The following is a 14,468-nucleotide window of genomic DNA, read 5'->3' on the forward strand; positions in this document are numbered from 1 at the left end:
AGCCAGCTTCACTGACCGGGTGCCCGGGGCACCTGACGTGAAGCTGCGGCGCCGGCCGGTCCTCACCGCCTCAGCGGTCCGCCGCTGCGCTCCCCGGGCGTCACGGCCGCCGGCGCCGCACTCCTCAGCCGCACTGGCCACAGTACAAGCACATGCCTTGGGCGCAGTAGGCGGCCGCCCCTGGCACCAGTCTCGCAACCCTTACCGTCCCAGCGCGTTCCGATCCTGTGATACTTTAGGCCGGCCGCCACCTCCCGGCGATGAGCGCGGCCGGCCGCAGCTTGCGCCGGCCGCCGCCGCGCGGCGCCACCGGCGCTCGCCGCACGGGCTTCCAGTTTCTCAGCGGCGCGGCGCGGCGCGACGCACACGGCGCCCCGGCGCTGCAGCGTCGGCCCGCGCGCGTGCTGTCCACGGCCGCCGCCACTAGTGCGTGTTTGCCGTTATCGGTGTGTATATATATACGATGGTATGTAATAAAGCGAAGCGATGTTTACCCGAACGCACGCGTGTTTGTGACCGCTGGGAGTTAGTGTTGTTTGCTGTTACTTAAACTCCGTTCTATATCAACCCGAGGTCACCGGCAACTCCCGTAAGCGTTCTGGTAAATTTCTAAGACACCTCAGATGGCTCGCCTGACGTCCCATCCTATTGACCATCACCACCCAACCGTGGTAATTACCATCGCGCGCTGGCGCGCCAGGTCGGCGACATAAGCCATGCCACGCCAGGGTGCCAGTCGCCACTGCTGACGCCGCACCCCATCCTAAACAAAATCGCAAAACAGGTTAGCTCGATGAGAAATCGATCCCAACGTAGGTCCTTCGAAAAAGGCATCCGGCAAAGAAAACGAGGCAAATTCGCTGTCACGTAGGCTCTGCTTAAAAGTTCCGAGAGAAGTAGAAAATAAAAGCTGACGGGTTGAAGCAGAAATGTATCAGAAAACCAGCACTGTTCACGAGCATGACTATGGGGCCGGGGTCGGCGGCCTCTGTATCACTAGACGGCGGGCCGGGCTGGCGGCGCCTGCCGTCCCAGCCGACAGCCGACAGCCGACAGCGCTCTCACGCCGCCGCTGGTGCCGTCCACAGTCTGGAGCAGACCCGCACCGGCTGGAGGCGCGCGCGGCGCCGGCGCCGCTCCCTGCGTCAGACCAGCTCCAGTCGTGGGAAGGCCAGGCGCCGCTCCAGCCAGCGGGCCGCCGCCAGCAGGCGCCGCTCGCCCAGCGGCGGCGCCATCAGCTGCAGGCTGATCGGCAGGCCGCGCGACGACAGGCGCACGGGCAGGCTGACGGCGGGCACGCCTGCGGGCAGCGTCAGGCGGCGTCAGGCGCGCGCCACGCCGCCAAGCCCATCAAGTGGCAGCACGGCGTGTGGAAGCCCGTGGCGTCCGACACGAAATCGGCCGCTGACGAGAAGGACGGCGGCGGGCGGCGTCAAGCGCGCGGCGCGAGCCGACCCGCCCGCTGGCGGCATGGCCTGTGGCGACCGATGGCATCGGACACAAGCGCGGCGACGGCTGACGAGGGCGACGATGGCCGGCCGGCACCAGGCGCGGCCAACTGCTGAAGATCCCGCCGGCAGACCAGCAGCTGATGACGTGCCGTTAGAGGCGACATGGCAGGGGTGACGGGTATTACTCATGTGGCATTGAGGCGCCGTTGCTGTCATGTGAAGCACGGCTACAAACTGAATAATAATGGAGGCCGACGAACACCATCGCTGCCTTTCTGGGAGGACCTGGCCACGCTAGCAGAGCCGCGAGTGGACGGCGCAGTGGAGCGACGCGCTCCTGGACTGAATCGAGCGGTGAGCACGCGCCCCGCCGCCGGACACCGCCCGCCGCCCCTCCAGCCGCCAGAGCGGCCTCCACACCGGGCGCTCTGCCGCCCGCAGCGCCACACCACTTCCACCCGCAGCGCCAACGCCACCTCTGCCCGCAGCGACCGACCAGTCACCGCGCCCTGACACCTGAGCCGTCGCCCCCCGCCCGCCAGCGGCCTGCGCGGCGCGCCTCTCACCGGCCATGTTGGCCGGCTGCGTGCAGTAGTCGAGCGCGGCCGTGTTGGTGCGGCTGTCGCGCTGCACAAACTCCGAGTGTAGATGGCCGTCGGTGAGCGTGACCGGCGTGAGCAGCAGGTGGCAGCCGGCCCGCCATGCCAGCTCGAAGTCGCGCTGGATCAGACGCCGCACGCGCATCGCCTGCACCATGTAGTCGTCGTAGTGTCTGCCGAGGCGAGGGCGCTATGAGGAGGTCGGGCTGGCCGGGACGATGCAGCATCGGACGACATAGGACACGGCTGGGCAGGAAGCCACAAGATCCCTCCGACTGACCACCAGACTGTGCAAGGACACCCGCCAACGTTGGCTCCGCACTCTCAGCAAGCCACGCGCCCGCGCGCCACTGATGTCAACGGCGGGATTCGCACTCTTCACAGCCTCATCTGCATCCCCGGGACAGGGGCCATTCTTGCCATACGAACACTCTCGAGGACGTGAAAGGAAACGGCACGGTAATACGCAGATTCTGCCTTTCCGGCGAACACAACCCGTACCGCGACAGAGCGCGCACGTCCTAGGTCCTAGGTCCTAAGTCCGGCGTACAAGACTGATCGATGCGGCCTGCCCTACCCGGCTCAGCGCTCGGTCAGCCCCGCCCCGCCCAGCTCAGCGCTCGGTCAGCCCTGCCCTACCCGGCTCAGCGCTCGGTCAGCCCTGCCCTACCCGGCTCAGCGCTTGTCAGCCCCGCCTACCCGGGTCAGCCCCGCCCGCCCAGCTCAGCGCTCGGTCAACCCTGCCCCGTCCCGCTCACCTCCGCAGAAGGAAGTAGTTGCCGGCCAGCACGCGGCCGCGCACGACCTCGTTGAGGGCGCGGCGCCGGCCGTCGGCGTACATCGCTTCGGTGGAGGCGTGCTCGGTCGAGCGGAAGCCGAACTCGACGCCGTCGTAGCGGGCCATGTTGCTGGCCACCTCCGCCGCATTGAGCACGCTGTAGCACGCGATCGAATGCTGTGTGTGCGGCAGGCTCACCTGGAAGCCGGGTCACGCCAGGTCAGGTCAGGCGGCGCCGACAGGTGGGCGAGGCGGGAGGAGCGGTGGCGTCCTCGGGTCATGGGGACGCAGGAGCGGCACCATTGATGGGAGTTCACCGGAGGAGAAGACGACACGGGATCAGTACGGTTACGCCACGTCGCGGGACACGGCGGCGTCCCAGCGACGAGAGAGAGGAGAGACGAGATGCCAGGAGAGAAGAAAAGAGCCGGGCTGGCTGGCCGTTTGAGGCCGGACGAAACGGGGTCGACGCCATAGCGAGCGGGGCACGCCCTCTTTCCCGGTGGGTCAGCAGCGGCCCCGGGCAGAAGACGGCGCCCGCGGGACGGCTGGCCGGGAGGCGAGGGACAGCACCACTCCGGGCCATGCGGAGCATCATCACGTGCCGGCCGGCAGGGCGCTGATGGCGTGCAACCGAACGGAGCAGCGCGAACGTGGGGGGGGGGGGGGGGCAAATGGCAGCAACGGAGCACAAGGTCGTAAGAGCACCGCCATGACAGAAATGACAACGTACATTGAGAGGCCCCGTGACTGGGAGAGCATGAGCCCGACCATTGACATATCAGGTGCGCTCGCACGGCGTGAAAAGAGGCCTGGTGCCGTGCTGGAATACGAGTATTAAGGTAGTGATACAGAGGCCTACGAAAACACTCGCCACCCTCAGAGTAGGCACGGTCAAGGCACGGTGGCTTGGTTAAGCCGCTCTGCCACGGGTGCGTTACGAGCATGCGGCCTCCAAAATGATATTTTTATGGGTAGCTGTTTTTTTGTCTGCTACCGAATAACCAAGCATTCCTCCAACGTACAGACCTCGCTACGTTTCCACCAGCTGCCAGTGATAAGTTGGCAGCGGTCTGGTCGTGTATCACATGCGCCATCAAACCCGAGGCAGGTGCCTTACTCCCGGACCAAGCCCCTGGCCGACGTCTCTCCTGACCCAGTGTCAGCCAGTGTCTCCCCCAGCCCCTCTCCTGACCCAGCGCCGGCTGGTGTCTCCCCCTCCCCCAACCCCACTCCTGACCCAGCGCCGGCCGGTGTCTCTACCGGCGCCTCTCCTGACCCAGCGCCGGCCGGTGTCTTTCCCAGCCTCTCTCCTGACCCAGTGCCGGCTGATGTCTCCCCCCCCCCCCGTCCCCCAGACCCTCTCCTGACCCAGCGTCGGCCGGTGTATCGATCTGCGCGGCCGCCTCGGAGCGGCGCATCTCCTGCCCGGCGGCGGTCGGCGCGACGCAAGAACCCGGCCATGACCGTGAGCCTGAGCGGCCCCCGCACGCGGACGCCGGCGCCGCCGGCCGGGGCGACAGCTGTGACGACGCGCACCGCAGCCGAGTGAGGTGAAGTGAAGTGAGCGGGCGCGGGCGGCCACCGCCAACAAGAAGCGTGCGACGCCCGCCATGTCCCACGGACGTGGTTTAAGAGCGTGAGCGCAGGAAACGCGAGACATAAACCGGAACCGAGCGGGAGAGCAGAGAGTCAGGCGAGTGGCAGGGCGCACCGGGACGGCCTGCGGGCGGCATGGCCGCCGAGTCGTTCGAGTCGGAGCGGTGCGCGCCGCAGCTGCACCGCTCGCCGCGCGAGGAGGCGCTGGCCGACTACCTGCGCTGTCTGTGCTCCGTGCACGGCCGCTACTGCGGCCAGGTGGTGCCGAGCCCGACGCCGCCCAGCCAGCTGCGCCGGCTGCGTCTCCTCAACTCGCTGCGCGCGGAGCTGACGAAGACAACGATCGACTGGCCGCCGGACCTGGCTCCTCCCCCGCCTCGCGACGACACTCTGCTGCTGGCGCTGGTGGCCGGCGCCATCCTGGCGACCCTGCTCCTGTTCCTGCTCGGGCTCTGCCTGGTCGTACGCAGGCGCGCCGCCGCGCCCGGCGCCGACGCACGCTCGCGGTCGTGGTCGCCGGTGGCGGAGCCCGCGCGCGCGCCGCCGGCTGTGGCGCGTCTCGACCGCCAGATCGTGCGCCTGCCTGACAGGTGGGTGGGATACGGCGCCCGAAGCGGGGCGGGGATGGCGCGAACGGGCGCTTGACACGCGGTGCTGACGGCGGCGGGCAACCCGTGCGGTCACGTGTTCAAGTGAGCACGCAATGTGGGGTGCACGAGGATCAGAATGGAGCGGAAAAGAGAAAAAGCATTTTGGCCCTGAACTTTCGGAGAAACGGAGGAATGTCTTTAAAAATAATAGGCATTCTCGATGGCACTGCCAACCAAATCTTTGCGCGCTTACCTCTAGGGCCGCGAAAAGCAACCGTGCACGAAGCTATCCACGTGACCACGGCTCGGTAACATGGTACTGATTCACCCAGTGCCCGCAAACCTACCGGCTGTTCGCCTGGTTGAATCTGAACGCATGCTCACGTCGGCGTCAGCGCGCGTGACTGACCGTCAGCGCATGTGACTGACCGTCAGCGCGCGTGACTGACCGTCAGCGCGCGTGACTGACCGTCAGCGCATGTGACTGACCGTCAGCGCGCGTGACTGACCGTCAGTGCATGTGACTGACCGTCCGCGCGTGTGTCTGACCGTCAGCGCATGTGACTGACCGTCAGCGCATGTGACTGACCGTCAGCGCGTGTGACTGACCGTCAGCGCATGTGACTGACCGTCAGCGCATGTGACTGACCGTCAGCGCACGTGACTGACCGTCAGCGCACGTGACTGACCGTCAGCGCACGTGACTGACCGTCGGCGTTTGTGTTCACCCCGCGGCCGTAAGCCTCAGCACTAACGATCCGCCCCGGCCGCAGGGACACCGAGCGGCGGCCGACGGCCGCTCCCCCACCGGCGAGTGACGCCGCCGATCCGCCGCCGCCCTACCCGTCGTCGCCGCCCGCCGCCGAGGCGCCGCCACCCTCCTACCAGGACGCCTGCACCGTCATCTACTGCTGAGCGACGGCGGCGGCGCAGGCGGTGGCCCTCCGCCGCCGGGGACGGCCAGGCACCAATGCGGGGGCTTTTTAAGGATCTCGCAAAACCGACGATCTCAGAGAACGTTTTTGTCGAAGGGTTATCTGGGCGCTGTAATCGTTGTAAAAATATCCAGCCATGTCTGTTTAAACACATATACCATCGCGCTGTGAGCGGCACAGGCCGCAGCAACGCGGGTAAGGGGATGCACGTGCTGTCAAACCACTGCTGAGCACCAGGTCTTCCTTTCACCTCCACGGAGAGGCAATGTACCCGGACTGAAGCAGCACCGCCATCCAATGGCGCAGGGGTCTGGTCTTCACGTTGTGATGTGTGCCAATGATCCAACGCCCAGAAGACGTCACCTGTTTTCACCCTGCGATGAGTCGCTGCGGTGGTCTTTCATGCGCGTAAGCACAGCATTTGGATAGCAACACTTCATTTCTGCCCAGACAGCAGTACTGGGGATGGTCCACCTTACGTTTACACAACTAGTTATTTTGTGCAAACAGGCAGCAAAAAATTATTGGTAGTGGCAGGGGCTGAGCGCAGATAAACCTCAATTCCAAGATGTGACAAAGCGCAGAAGTGCAGTTCCCCGCTCATCTGAAGTGTCATTACAGAACAGGATGCTAACTGCTCCCCTTCGTGCTTCCCTTTCCGGCGTTCGGCACGCGCCTGCTGAAACCGGACGGCTGGCGGACTGAAGCGCCGTGATGTTCAGACACTGCTAACGATACTGAGTGACCCCTTCTACGGGCCAGGCCCCAGTAGTGGCAAGTACGATCTGCCGTCAAGCTCCTCGCGTGAATCTGGAGCTCCGCGTGCATCACCATTCCGCCTAGCCAACCACAAACAGCGGTATGACTGTTGAGAGGACACCACTGCACTATCGCGACATATTCCTCTCTAAGTGTTTTACAAGAGCTTGCGGGCTTGCTTCGCTGAGTGACGGAGCTGACTCGCTGAAAGCGCACGGAAAGTCTGTGTCGTTCTACGAACGACTTGTGCTTGCCATTTGATATCGTGATGCGCTCAAACATCATTCCTAGGATTTTCAGTAATCCTGTTGCCAGAAATTGTTACATAATATCAGTATGAAATCTGCTGAGTGGTTTCAGGTGAACTGTGTGGCCTGTGGTGTAAAATGTCGGATGTGCGAGCTAAATGTTGGCGGGTCTCAGCCATTTTTACAACTTCTTTCACTTTTCACGCTGGGGTTCCTCCAAAACAATTAACCCGCCTTCCCAGAAGCCCAATAAAAACTTTTCCCACAGCCACTTGCAAGGCGAGGGCTTCCAGGCAGACCGGATACCCAGAAGGCCAGTGAGGGTGATAGCGCCAGCCAGCGCAGAGCAAACGACTAACAGTCAGGCAGGGTTGACAGCCCGGCTAGCCTGCTGCCACCGCCGTCGGTCCGCCGCCCCCGACCCCGACCCGCAGCGCTGACCTGGAGGCTGGAGCGACCCCCCCCCCGCGTTCAGTGACTGTGTGAGGGGTGACTGGCCTGCCGGACGGTGGCGTCGCCAGCCGCCCCCCCCCCCGCGCTCAGTGACTGTGTGAGGGGTGACTGACCTGTCGGACGGTGGCGCCGCCAGCCGCCAGCTCAGCCGCCGCCGCCTCCCACGCGTCGAGCACCTGGCTGTCGACGCCGGGGCAGTGGTACTCGCGCGGCACGCCCACCACCAGGCCGCGCGCCGAGCACCGCTCCGCAAGCGCCACCGGCGTCCGCGCCTCCGCCACGCACGTCGAGTCGAGCGCGTCCGGCGCCGACAGCAGGTCTGCGGCGGGGGCGAGACGTGAGGACGAGAGGGGCTGAGGATGGGTGGACAGTGGGCATGCCGAGCCGACAAAGAGATCTTTGGAGATGGGACGTTCCCAGACATAGCTGACGGTGTCAACGGGATGGAACGATGTCGTCGCTCCTAAACATCGGCGGCATTGCGAACGATAAGGAGAGGAGATTGGCGTCACGCTCTCCGACGAGGCGTGAGGTGAATGTCGACGTGTTTGAGAACGGGTGCACGGGCGATCAACACTAGGCAGCCGGGTGCCAGAACGCAATATGGGTATCTGGAGCAGATAGCCAACTTTTTAACGACTTATCCATAGATATTATGTATCTTGAAAACCAGACACCAGTCGAGCAACCATAGCAACATTCATAAACACAAAGCAACAGTCACAAAAATCAGTAAACCTCAGTAGGCTGAGCACACCAAGAACATGAAAGAACGTCTGCAACATGTCCCCGAACGCACCGCCGCCAGGTGCCCCACGTCCCCGCCGTGTACCGGCGCGTTTCGGCGCCCCAGCTAGCCCAGCCCGGCCGGCCGACCGACCACTCACCGAAGACGAGCGCCGCGTCTGCCACGGTGCGGGCGAGCAGGCCCGGCGCGTCCATCGAGTGTACGAGCGGCACCAGGCCGTGGCGCGACAGCAGGCCGTAGGAGGGCTTCAGGCCCACCAGGCCACAGCTGGCCGCCGGGTTTCGTACCGAACCGCCAGTGTCCGAGCCTAGCGCGCTGTCGGCGGAGTGGCGGCGTCAGGGCGCGACGGGGCGGGACGGAACGCGGCGGACGCGGCGGGACGCGGCGGGACGCGGCGGGACGCGGCGGGACGCGGCGGGAAGCGGCGGGACGCGGCGGGACGCGGCGGGACGCGGCGGGACGCGGTGAGAAGCGGCGGGACGCGGTGAGAAGCGGGCAGGACGCGGTGGGACGTGGCGGGACGCAACGGGACGCGACGGGACGCGACGGGACGCGACGGGACGCGGCGGGACGCGGTGGGACGCGGTGAACGCGGCGGGACGCGGCGAGAAGCGGCAGGACGCGGTGGGACGTGGCGGGACGCGACGGGACGCGACGGGACGCGACGGGGCGCGGCGGGGAACGACAGGACGCGGCGGGGAACGGCGGGGAACAGCGGGACGCGACGGGATGCGTATCGGTGTCGACGGTGAAGCCGCTGCTGAGAGGGTAGTGTCGGATATCACACCAGTTAACGGCAGAATCCGAGAGTCCGGAGTCAGGCCGCTCGGCCCGGCCCGAACTGTCTGCCCGATGGAACGGCGAGATAGCCCCTCGGTTAGTTCCAGGGTGCAGAGGAAAACAACAGAAATATAAATGGCTCAGAACTCAGACCAAAGGACGTCTTCAAGGGACATGCTCACATGGAGAAAATTTCGCAAACTCCGGGTTGTATGCTGTAAACAAGCACTTCGTGCTGTAAGCCAAACTTGCTGCTAAAGGACTGTAAAGGAAAGGTTCACCTGGCCGACAATACATTACACAAAGCTTGATCCCGATGCAACAGAGACGGCGCTGCCACCTGAGCTCCCGCCAGGGATATAGAAGTCTTCGTCGCTGTCCCTAGGTGGCACTGGAGGATCTGTCGCAGGCTCCCTGCAACGGGATCGAAAACCTTGTTCGAAGCGGATAAGCGAACACGATTACGGCTGCGAAAAGCTGTTTCAATGGTGGAGAGATACGCATGAAAGGTATTAGTTACAAGGTAGATAGCATTCACTATAGCATATAGCTATAACTTTTGATACAGCATTCAAGTATGTACTGAGACCGGTTTGCTTTTATTCTTTCTCGAGTTGAATGAAGACAGGTACAGCGTGTTGGAAATTTTAAGTAGGTTGCCGATGAAATCGGTAAATATCCGTCCCAGGGTCATCAGAGGACAACCAGCAGTGGCACTCACCCATACTTATAGCGTAGCTTGTACTTCACGTTTGATCCCCAGACGTTCTTCGTGGGTCCGAAGAAGCTGTCTACCGTTCCCACGCTGAAACAAGACCGCGACAGTGTCAGTCATCAGAGGGAAAGGAGCGCAACGCCGTTATTGGGGTTTGAAGTGATTTACCCCCGTGACACGGTATTTGCTGGCACTTAAAAAAGGAGCATCCAACGCAGGGCGCCGCGTGGTCGCAGGTGCTCCGCTGTCTTTGACGGAGGTGATGTTTGGAATCGAAACATTCCTTAACAGCTGCGTCTTCGCCCATATCTTGGAAAAATACGCTGCTCTTTTAGAGTTGATGTCATTCTGAGGACATTTGGATAACCACCCACGTAATACATAGAACACAGCACGCGTAGAAACCAGGTTACACAAACTAAAACAGAAATAAGTAATCGTGCAATCACGTCTTTGTGAGAAAGGAAGGCGTGTGCTCACGCCCTCACCCAACCACCCTCTTCCAAAACATAACGACAAACGTCACACTTTTTCCGCCTCGCTGCCCGTCCTCCCTGGGTCGTCGCTTCGCCGCCCGTCTTCTCCGGGCCGCCGCTCCACTGCCCGTCCTCTCCAGGCCGATGCTCACCCCATGCCGAACTCGTCCAGGTTGGTTTTGCCGATGAGGCAGGCGCCCGCTCGCAGCAGGCGTCGCACCACGCTGGCCGTGTATGGCGGCCGGAACTCGGCCAGCATGCGCGAGCCGCACGTGGTGGGCGCGCCGCGCACGCAGAAGTTGTCCTTGACCGACACCGGCACGCCATCCAGTGGCCCCAGCGGTTGACCTGCGTGGTCGGGGTCACGCGGCGCGGGTCAGCCTCTGGGTCACCGAACGTCGACGAGGCGTGGTCAGATCATGATACATCTGTTGACACCTGTCACTGCCCTAGGCGGGAAGACAGCAGTTGTACAAGCTTTCGGCATCTCGTATTTTACCCTGCTAGCTGCGAGTGATGATGTATTCGAGGCAAGCGGGTGACCCACCTTGGCGTCTCCGTTCATCTGACTGTTGCGCTTGCTCTCTGGCCAGGTCGGCAGTGATCGTGACGAACGCGTTCAGATCCTTGGTCTGGTGAGCCCTCGCTAGGCAGTTCTCTACCAGCTCAGATGCAGTGACTTCACCGCTCTGAAGCCGTCGGCTGATCTGGGCACAGTACATCACTGCTTGGGATCTAGAGCAGCAAAACTGCTACTCTGCTTAGTGCTTCCTCCACAGAATAAACATTACTTTTGGCATCATCGTGCATGCGTTATTGGGGCTTTAAGACACACTCAGCTGCTGAGGCTACATGGCGCCACCTGCCTCTCACCCTGGCAAGAAGGGCGGGCGCCGCGGGGAACCGAACCCTGCACCTCTGGTTTCCCAGACGTGCAGTGGTCAAGACAGACACGTTAACCACTACACTGCCGGCACCCTTTTTGGCATCATCAAAGTGAGGCTTTGGCTTTGATTTCATAAAAATGTGTTGTTACAGATACATGGAACCAGACACAGTATTGAACAGAAGAAAGGTAGGGCTTACAAACTAGAGCAGAACTAGCACAGAATAACTGAGCAGTCAGCACTTCAGCTTCAGTGTCACATAATGCACTGGCTGCATTGGCAACACCAATGCATGTATCCAGAGATGTTGAGTCCATGTACACATTTAAAGCTTAAAAGCAATGAGCACGAGTGCAGGGGGCAGGAGGCGGGGGGACAGTGGCAGCCTCAGAATTGGTACAGCTTGGCATTTTGCACCAGACCCTTGAAGATGAGCCTGGCATCACCTAAAACATTTACCCCAACCCACACAACTGACCATCACCAGTCATGCCATGGGACTCTCCAGGGAATAGGTAACCTTATCACTGTTATCTAAGGATATTGCCACCTGATCAAAGAAACACATATGGTCATCTATGGCCCTGAATGTTTTCATCTGGAAAAGTTGAACATCCATGGTATGATAACATATGAAACAATATGAAAAAAACAAAACACTTGAGATCACCAGGTGAACTTGGAGTGACTTACTAGCACCTCTAAAAATGTCCAAAGTGCTTTGTGATTGACACTACACAAAGCTGTTTTTACATATCAAAACCATGCCACCCAATGAGCACAAGTTAGTGATAAGTCAGGTCCAATTGAGGTCAATTTCCAGGTCAAGTTTAGTCAAGAAAAGGCCTGCCATTACAAAAATTTTGTTAAAATTAATTTGTAGATTAGGTTGGCTACACTGGTGCCTGCTGCAAATGTGTGGCATCAATATCTTGGGTCTGACACATGTGAGCTGAACTCACATGTCCAATTTTGGCTCCTGGGTATGATGACAGTCATGGGTACCACCTTCTAAAAAAAGGATTTTCCCCTTTCAATATTTTTTAAATTGATATGGCTCTCCAATAATTGCATGTCAATCCCCTATGTCACATATCATCATTTGTACATGGCAAATCATTTATCTCTTTGATCCTCACATGCCACTATGCTGTATCATGTAGCATCCTTCCAAAAAAATGGAACAATAAAAATCTAAGTAATATAGACAGTAGCACCATGAATGAGAATATACCTTACCTGCTTAATGCTACTTGACAGCATTGCAAAAACAGCAAGCTCAAAATTACTTTCAACTGGAACCCCTGCAAATTAGACCCTGTATGTTATACACCAATATGGGGCATTTCTACTGTGTTGTTCTTAAACATTTGCATGTGGCATAAAGAAACATTATGTGGGTAACTATGGGTATTGAGGATGAATGCAAGTAAATTAAATAAACTGCTCGACTTTACAGGGCACAAGGCCGTGTAGAGGGCAAAAACTAAACGGACAAAACGGGATGGAAACACAGCACGCCACGGTTGTGGACAACTTTGCTGACAAACACCGCTCACAGGCCGCTCAAATGAAGCTTCGAAGCGGAGTTACTGGGAAGCGGGCACAAAACGTGGAAAATCGGGTTTCAAAGAAGACGAGCTGGAAGACATCGCAGACACCTTTTTAAGTATAGCCCCCGCCACCTAACCTCGAACCTTTTCACTACAAGGGCCCTGATATTGGTCGCAGTGGTACGGACCGGTTTTTAATTGACACAAACGCGTCAAGTAACGCAAAAGTACTTCCATACCACAAATAATTATCCATATGGAAGCCACTTTTCTGGTTTCTCCAAGGGTTTCACGCTAAAGGGCCCGTCGTCAATTTTAGCTCTCGTCAGGTTCGCGGGTTGTGTGACCTTGTCAACTTGACGAGCTGTGCGACCTTCTACAGCTCTGGGGGGAGGGGTGGGGGCCCGTACAGATCCACTCGCCGAATCCACATCCGACGCTTTGGAAACAAAATTCAAAAACGGATCGACAAGCAGTGTGTAGTCACCAAGATCAGGTGGGTTCCGGAGTCTGGACCTGAGCAACTTTCAAGCAGAATGGCTTACTTCATGTTCCGTTCGTATGCAAAAGCATGGAAGCAGATTAGGATCCAGCGGCTTTAACTGTGCTGCTACGCTCCTATCAGTAACCGCGTACGTGATACGCAGCTCAATCGAATGGACTTGTCGGTCCGGTTGCTTAACTGCTTACAACGTCGGCCTTCCGATTCAAGGCCCCGCGGCGAGGAGGGTTCGAGTCGCTTTAGACGCGCGCTACTTTCGCCTGGCTGGAATGGGATGCACCTGTTAGAAGCAGCCTCACTTAAGGTCGTATGACGTCAGATGACAAAACAGACTGTGGGGATGGTAAGCATTGCAGCACGTTACGTTTTTCTCCAAAAAATTGTTCGCCGTTGACACGGAATATGACGATCGGTGGGCCCGGAGCTCACGCAACAAATCCCCATAAGTGTGGATGCTGATCTCACAAATTCATGCAATCGAAATGAACCTAAATCTCTAAAAAAGAATACAGCAATAGGCATGGTATACCGCAGTGTTGACCCAACAGCTGATATCATACAAAGACATGCAGCATAGATAAGACAGTACTCATAGCCTTATTCCGCGGAGAAAAACTGGAAGAATGGCGACATAGATTGGCTAGTATGTCGGCAACATGCCGTGATTGAAACAATAGCAGAAACAATGACTTCTGCTATCGTTTCGATAAAGGCATGTTGCCGAAAGATCAACCAATCTATATTTCCATTCTCTTGGTTTTCCCCGCGGAAAAAGGCTGTTAGTACCGTCTTATAATGTTCCTCGCAAATGCACTAAGCAACTGAAGTAAAGACATGCAACGTTTTTGGCGTTTGCAGTTAGTTTTGCGCATGTGGGTAGAGTAGAATATTCACAAAGCAACTGACTAGTCGACATGGGCATCGATTTGCATTCTTTTGTGCCCCTCCCCCCTGTTGAGTTGCCCCCATGTTGGCTTGACCCACCCCCCCCCCCATGTTTTTGGCTGGAAAATACAAAGTCTTTAAAAAGTTGGCCGCCACACAAAGACGTGCCTTTCATCCTTCCTCGCGGTGACGTTGCCATGGAGGATGCAGCAGCGCGACCTGACTCCTCAATCTCAAGCTTATTTCCTCGAATGTATGGAGGCATTGGGAAAAGCCATTCTATATTTGACCTTGGTTTTTTGTCTGTCTTTGAGGCGTAAGCCTGGGGACATTTTTCCTCGCAGCCCAGACATGATATTGACGCCGATCACCGGTCTTCTGGAGGCTCTTTGATGCCAAGCGACATTTGGTCTTCTACCCAGGAGGGCTATGAACCTAATGTTGTTTTACTTCAAGTTGAGACCTGAGTTGTTTTGTTGTAAGGCCTCATAAGAAAACAAAATCGGGTAA

General features: G+C 59.0%; 1 protein-coding gene across 2 annotated transcripts; it reads right to left on the reverse strand.

Annotated features, from left to right (window-relative positions):
• Positions 1-1,036: 1,036 nt before the first annotated feature.
• LOC119103934 (glutamyl-tRNA(Gln) amidotransferase subunit A, mitochondrial) lies at positions 1,037-12,737 on the reverse strand. Of its 2 annotated transcripts, none has more exons than XM_037227636.1 (11): positions 12,709-12,737; positions 12,258-12,322; positions 10,679-10,838; positions 10,284-10,479; positions 9,662-9,745; positions 9,241-9,354; positions 8,300-8,475; positions 7,526-7,731; positions 2,809-3,026; positions 2,018-2,223; positions 1,037-1,300 (listed from the first exon to the last, which is right to left on the reverse strand). In XM_037227636.1, exons 2-11 carry the CDS (start codon positions 12,279-12,281, stop codon positions 1,146-1,148), a joined length of 1,539 nt encoding a protein of 512 aa, XP_037083531.1. In that variant the 5' UTR covers positions 12,282-12,322; positions 12,709-12,737; the 3' UTR covers positions 1,037-1,145. The 2 variants fall into 2 exon arrangements, with proteins under 2 accessions (XP_037083531.1, XP_037083529.1); XM_037227634.1 differs by having other exon boundaries at positions 12,680-12,736.
• Between the last annotated feature and the right edge of the window lie 1,731 nt (positions 12,738-14,468).

This window comes from Pollicipes pollicipes, unplaced genomic scaffold (genome assembly GCF_011947565.3).
Source record: "Pollicipes pollicipes isolate AB1234 unplaced genomic scaffold, Ppol_2.1 Scaffold_5724;HRSCAF=6776_pilon_pilon_pilon, whole genome shotgun sequence".
Classification (NCBI taxonomy): domain Eukaryota; kingdom Metazoa; phylum Arthropoda; class Thecostraca; order Pollicipedomorpha; family Pollicipedidae; genus Pollicipes; species Pollicipes pollicipes.

Coding starts and splice junctions, on each gene's coding strand:
- LOC119103934 (XM_037227636.1), bottom strand. CDS start 12,281: ATGCTGTCAAGTAGCATTAAGCAG. Junction 7,732..8,299: donor AGACGCGGCGCTCGTCTTCG/GTGAGTGGTCGG, acceptor CCCCCGCCGCAG/ACCTGCTGTCGGCGCCGGAC. Junction 1,301..2,017: donor GCAGCCGGCCAACATGGCCG/GTGAGAGGCGCG, acceptor CGCTGCCCGCAG/GCGTGCCCGCCGTCAGCCTG.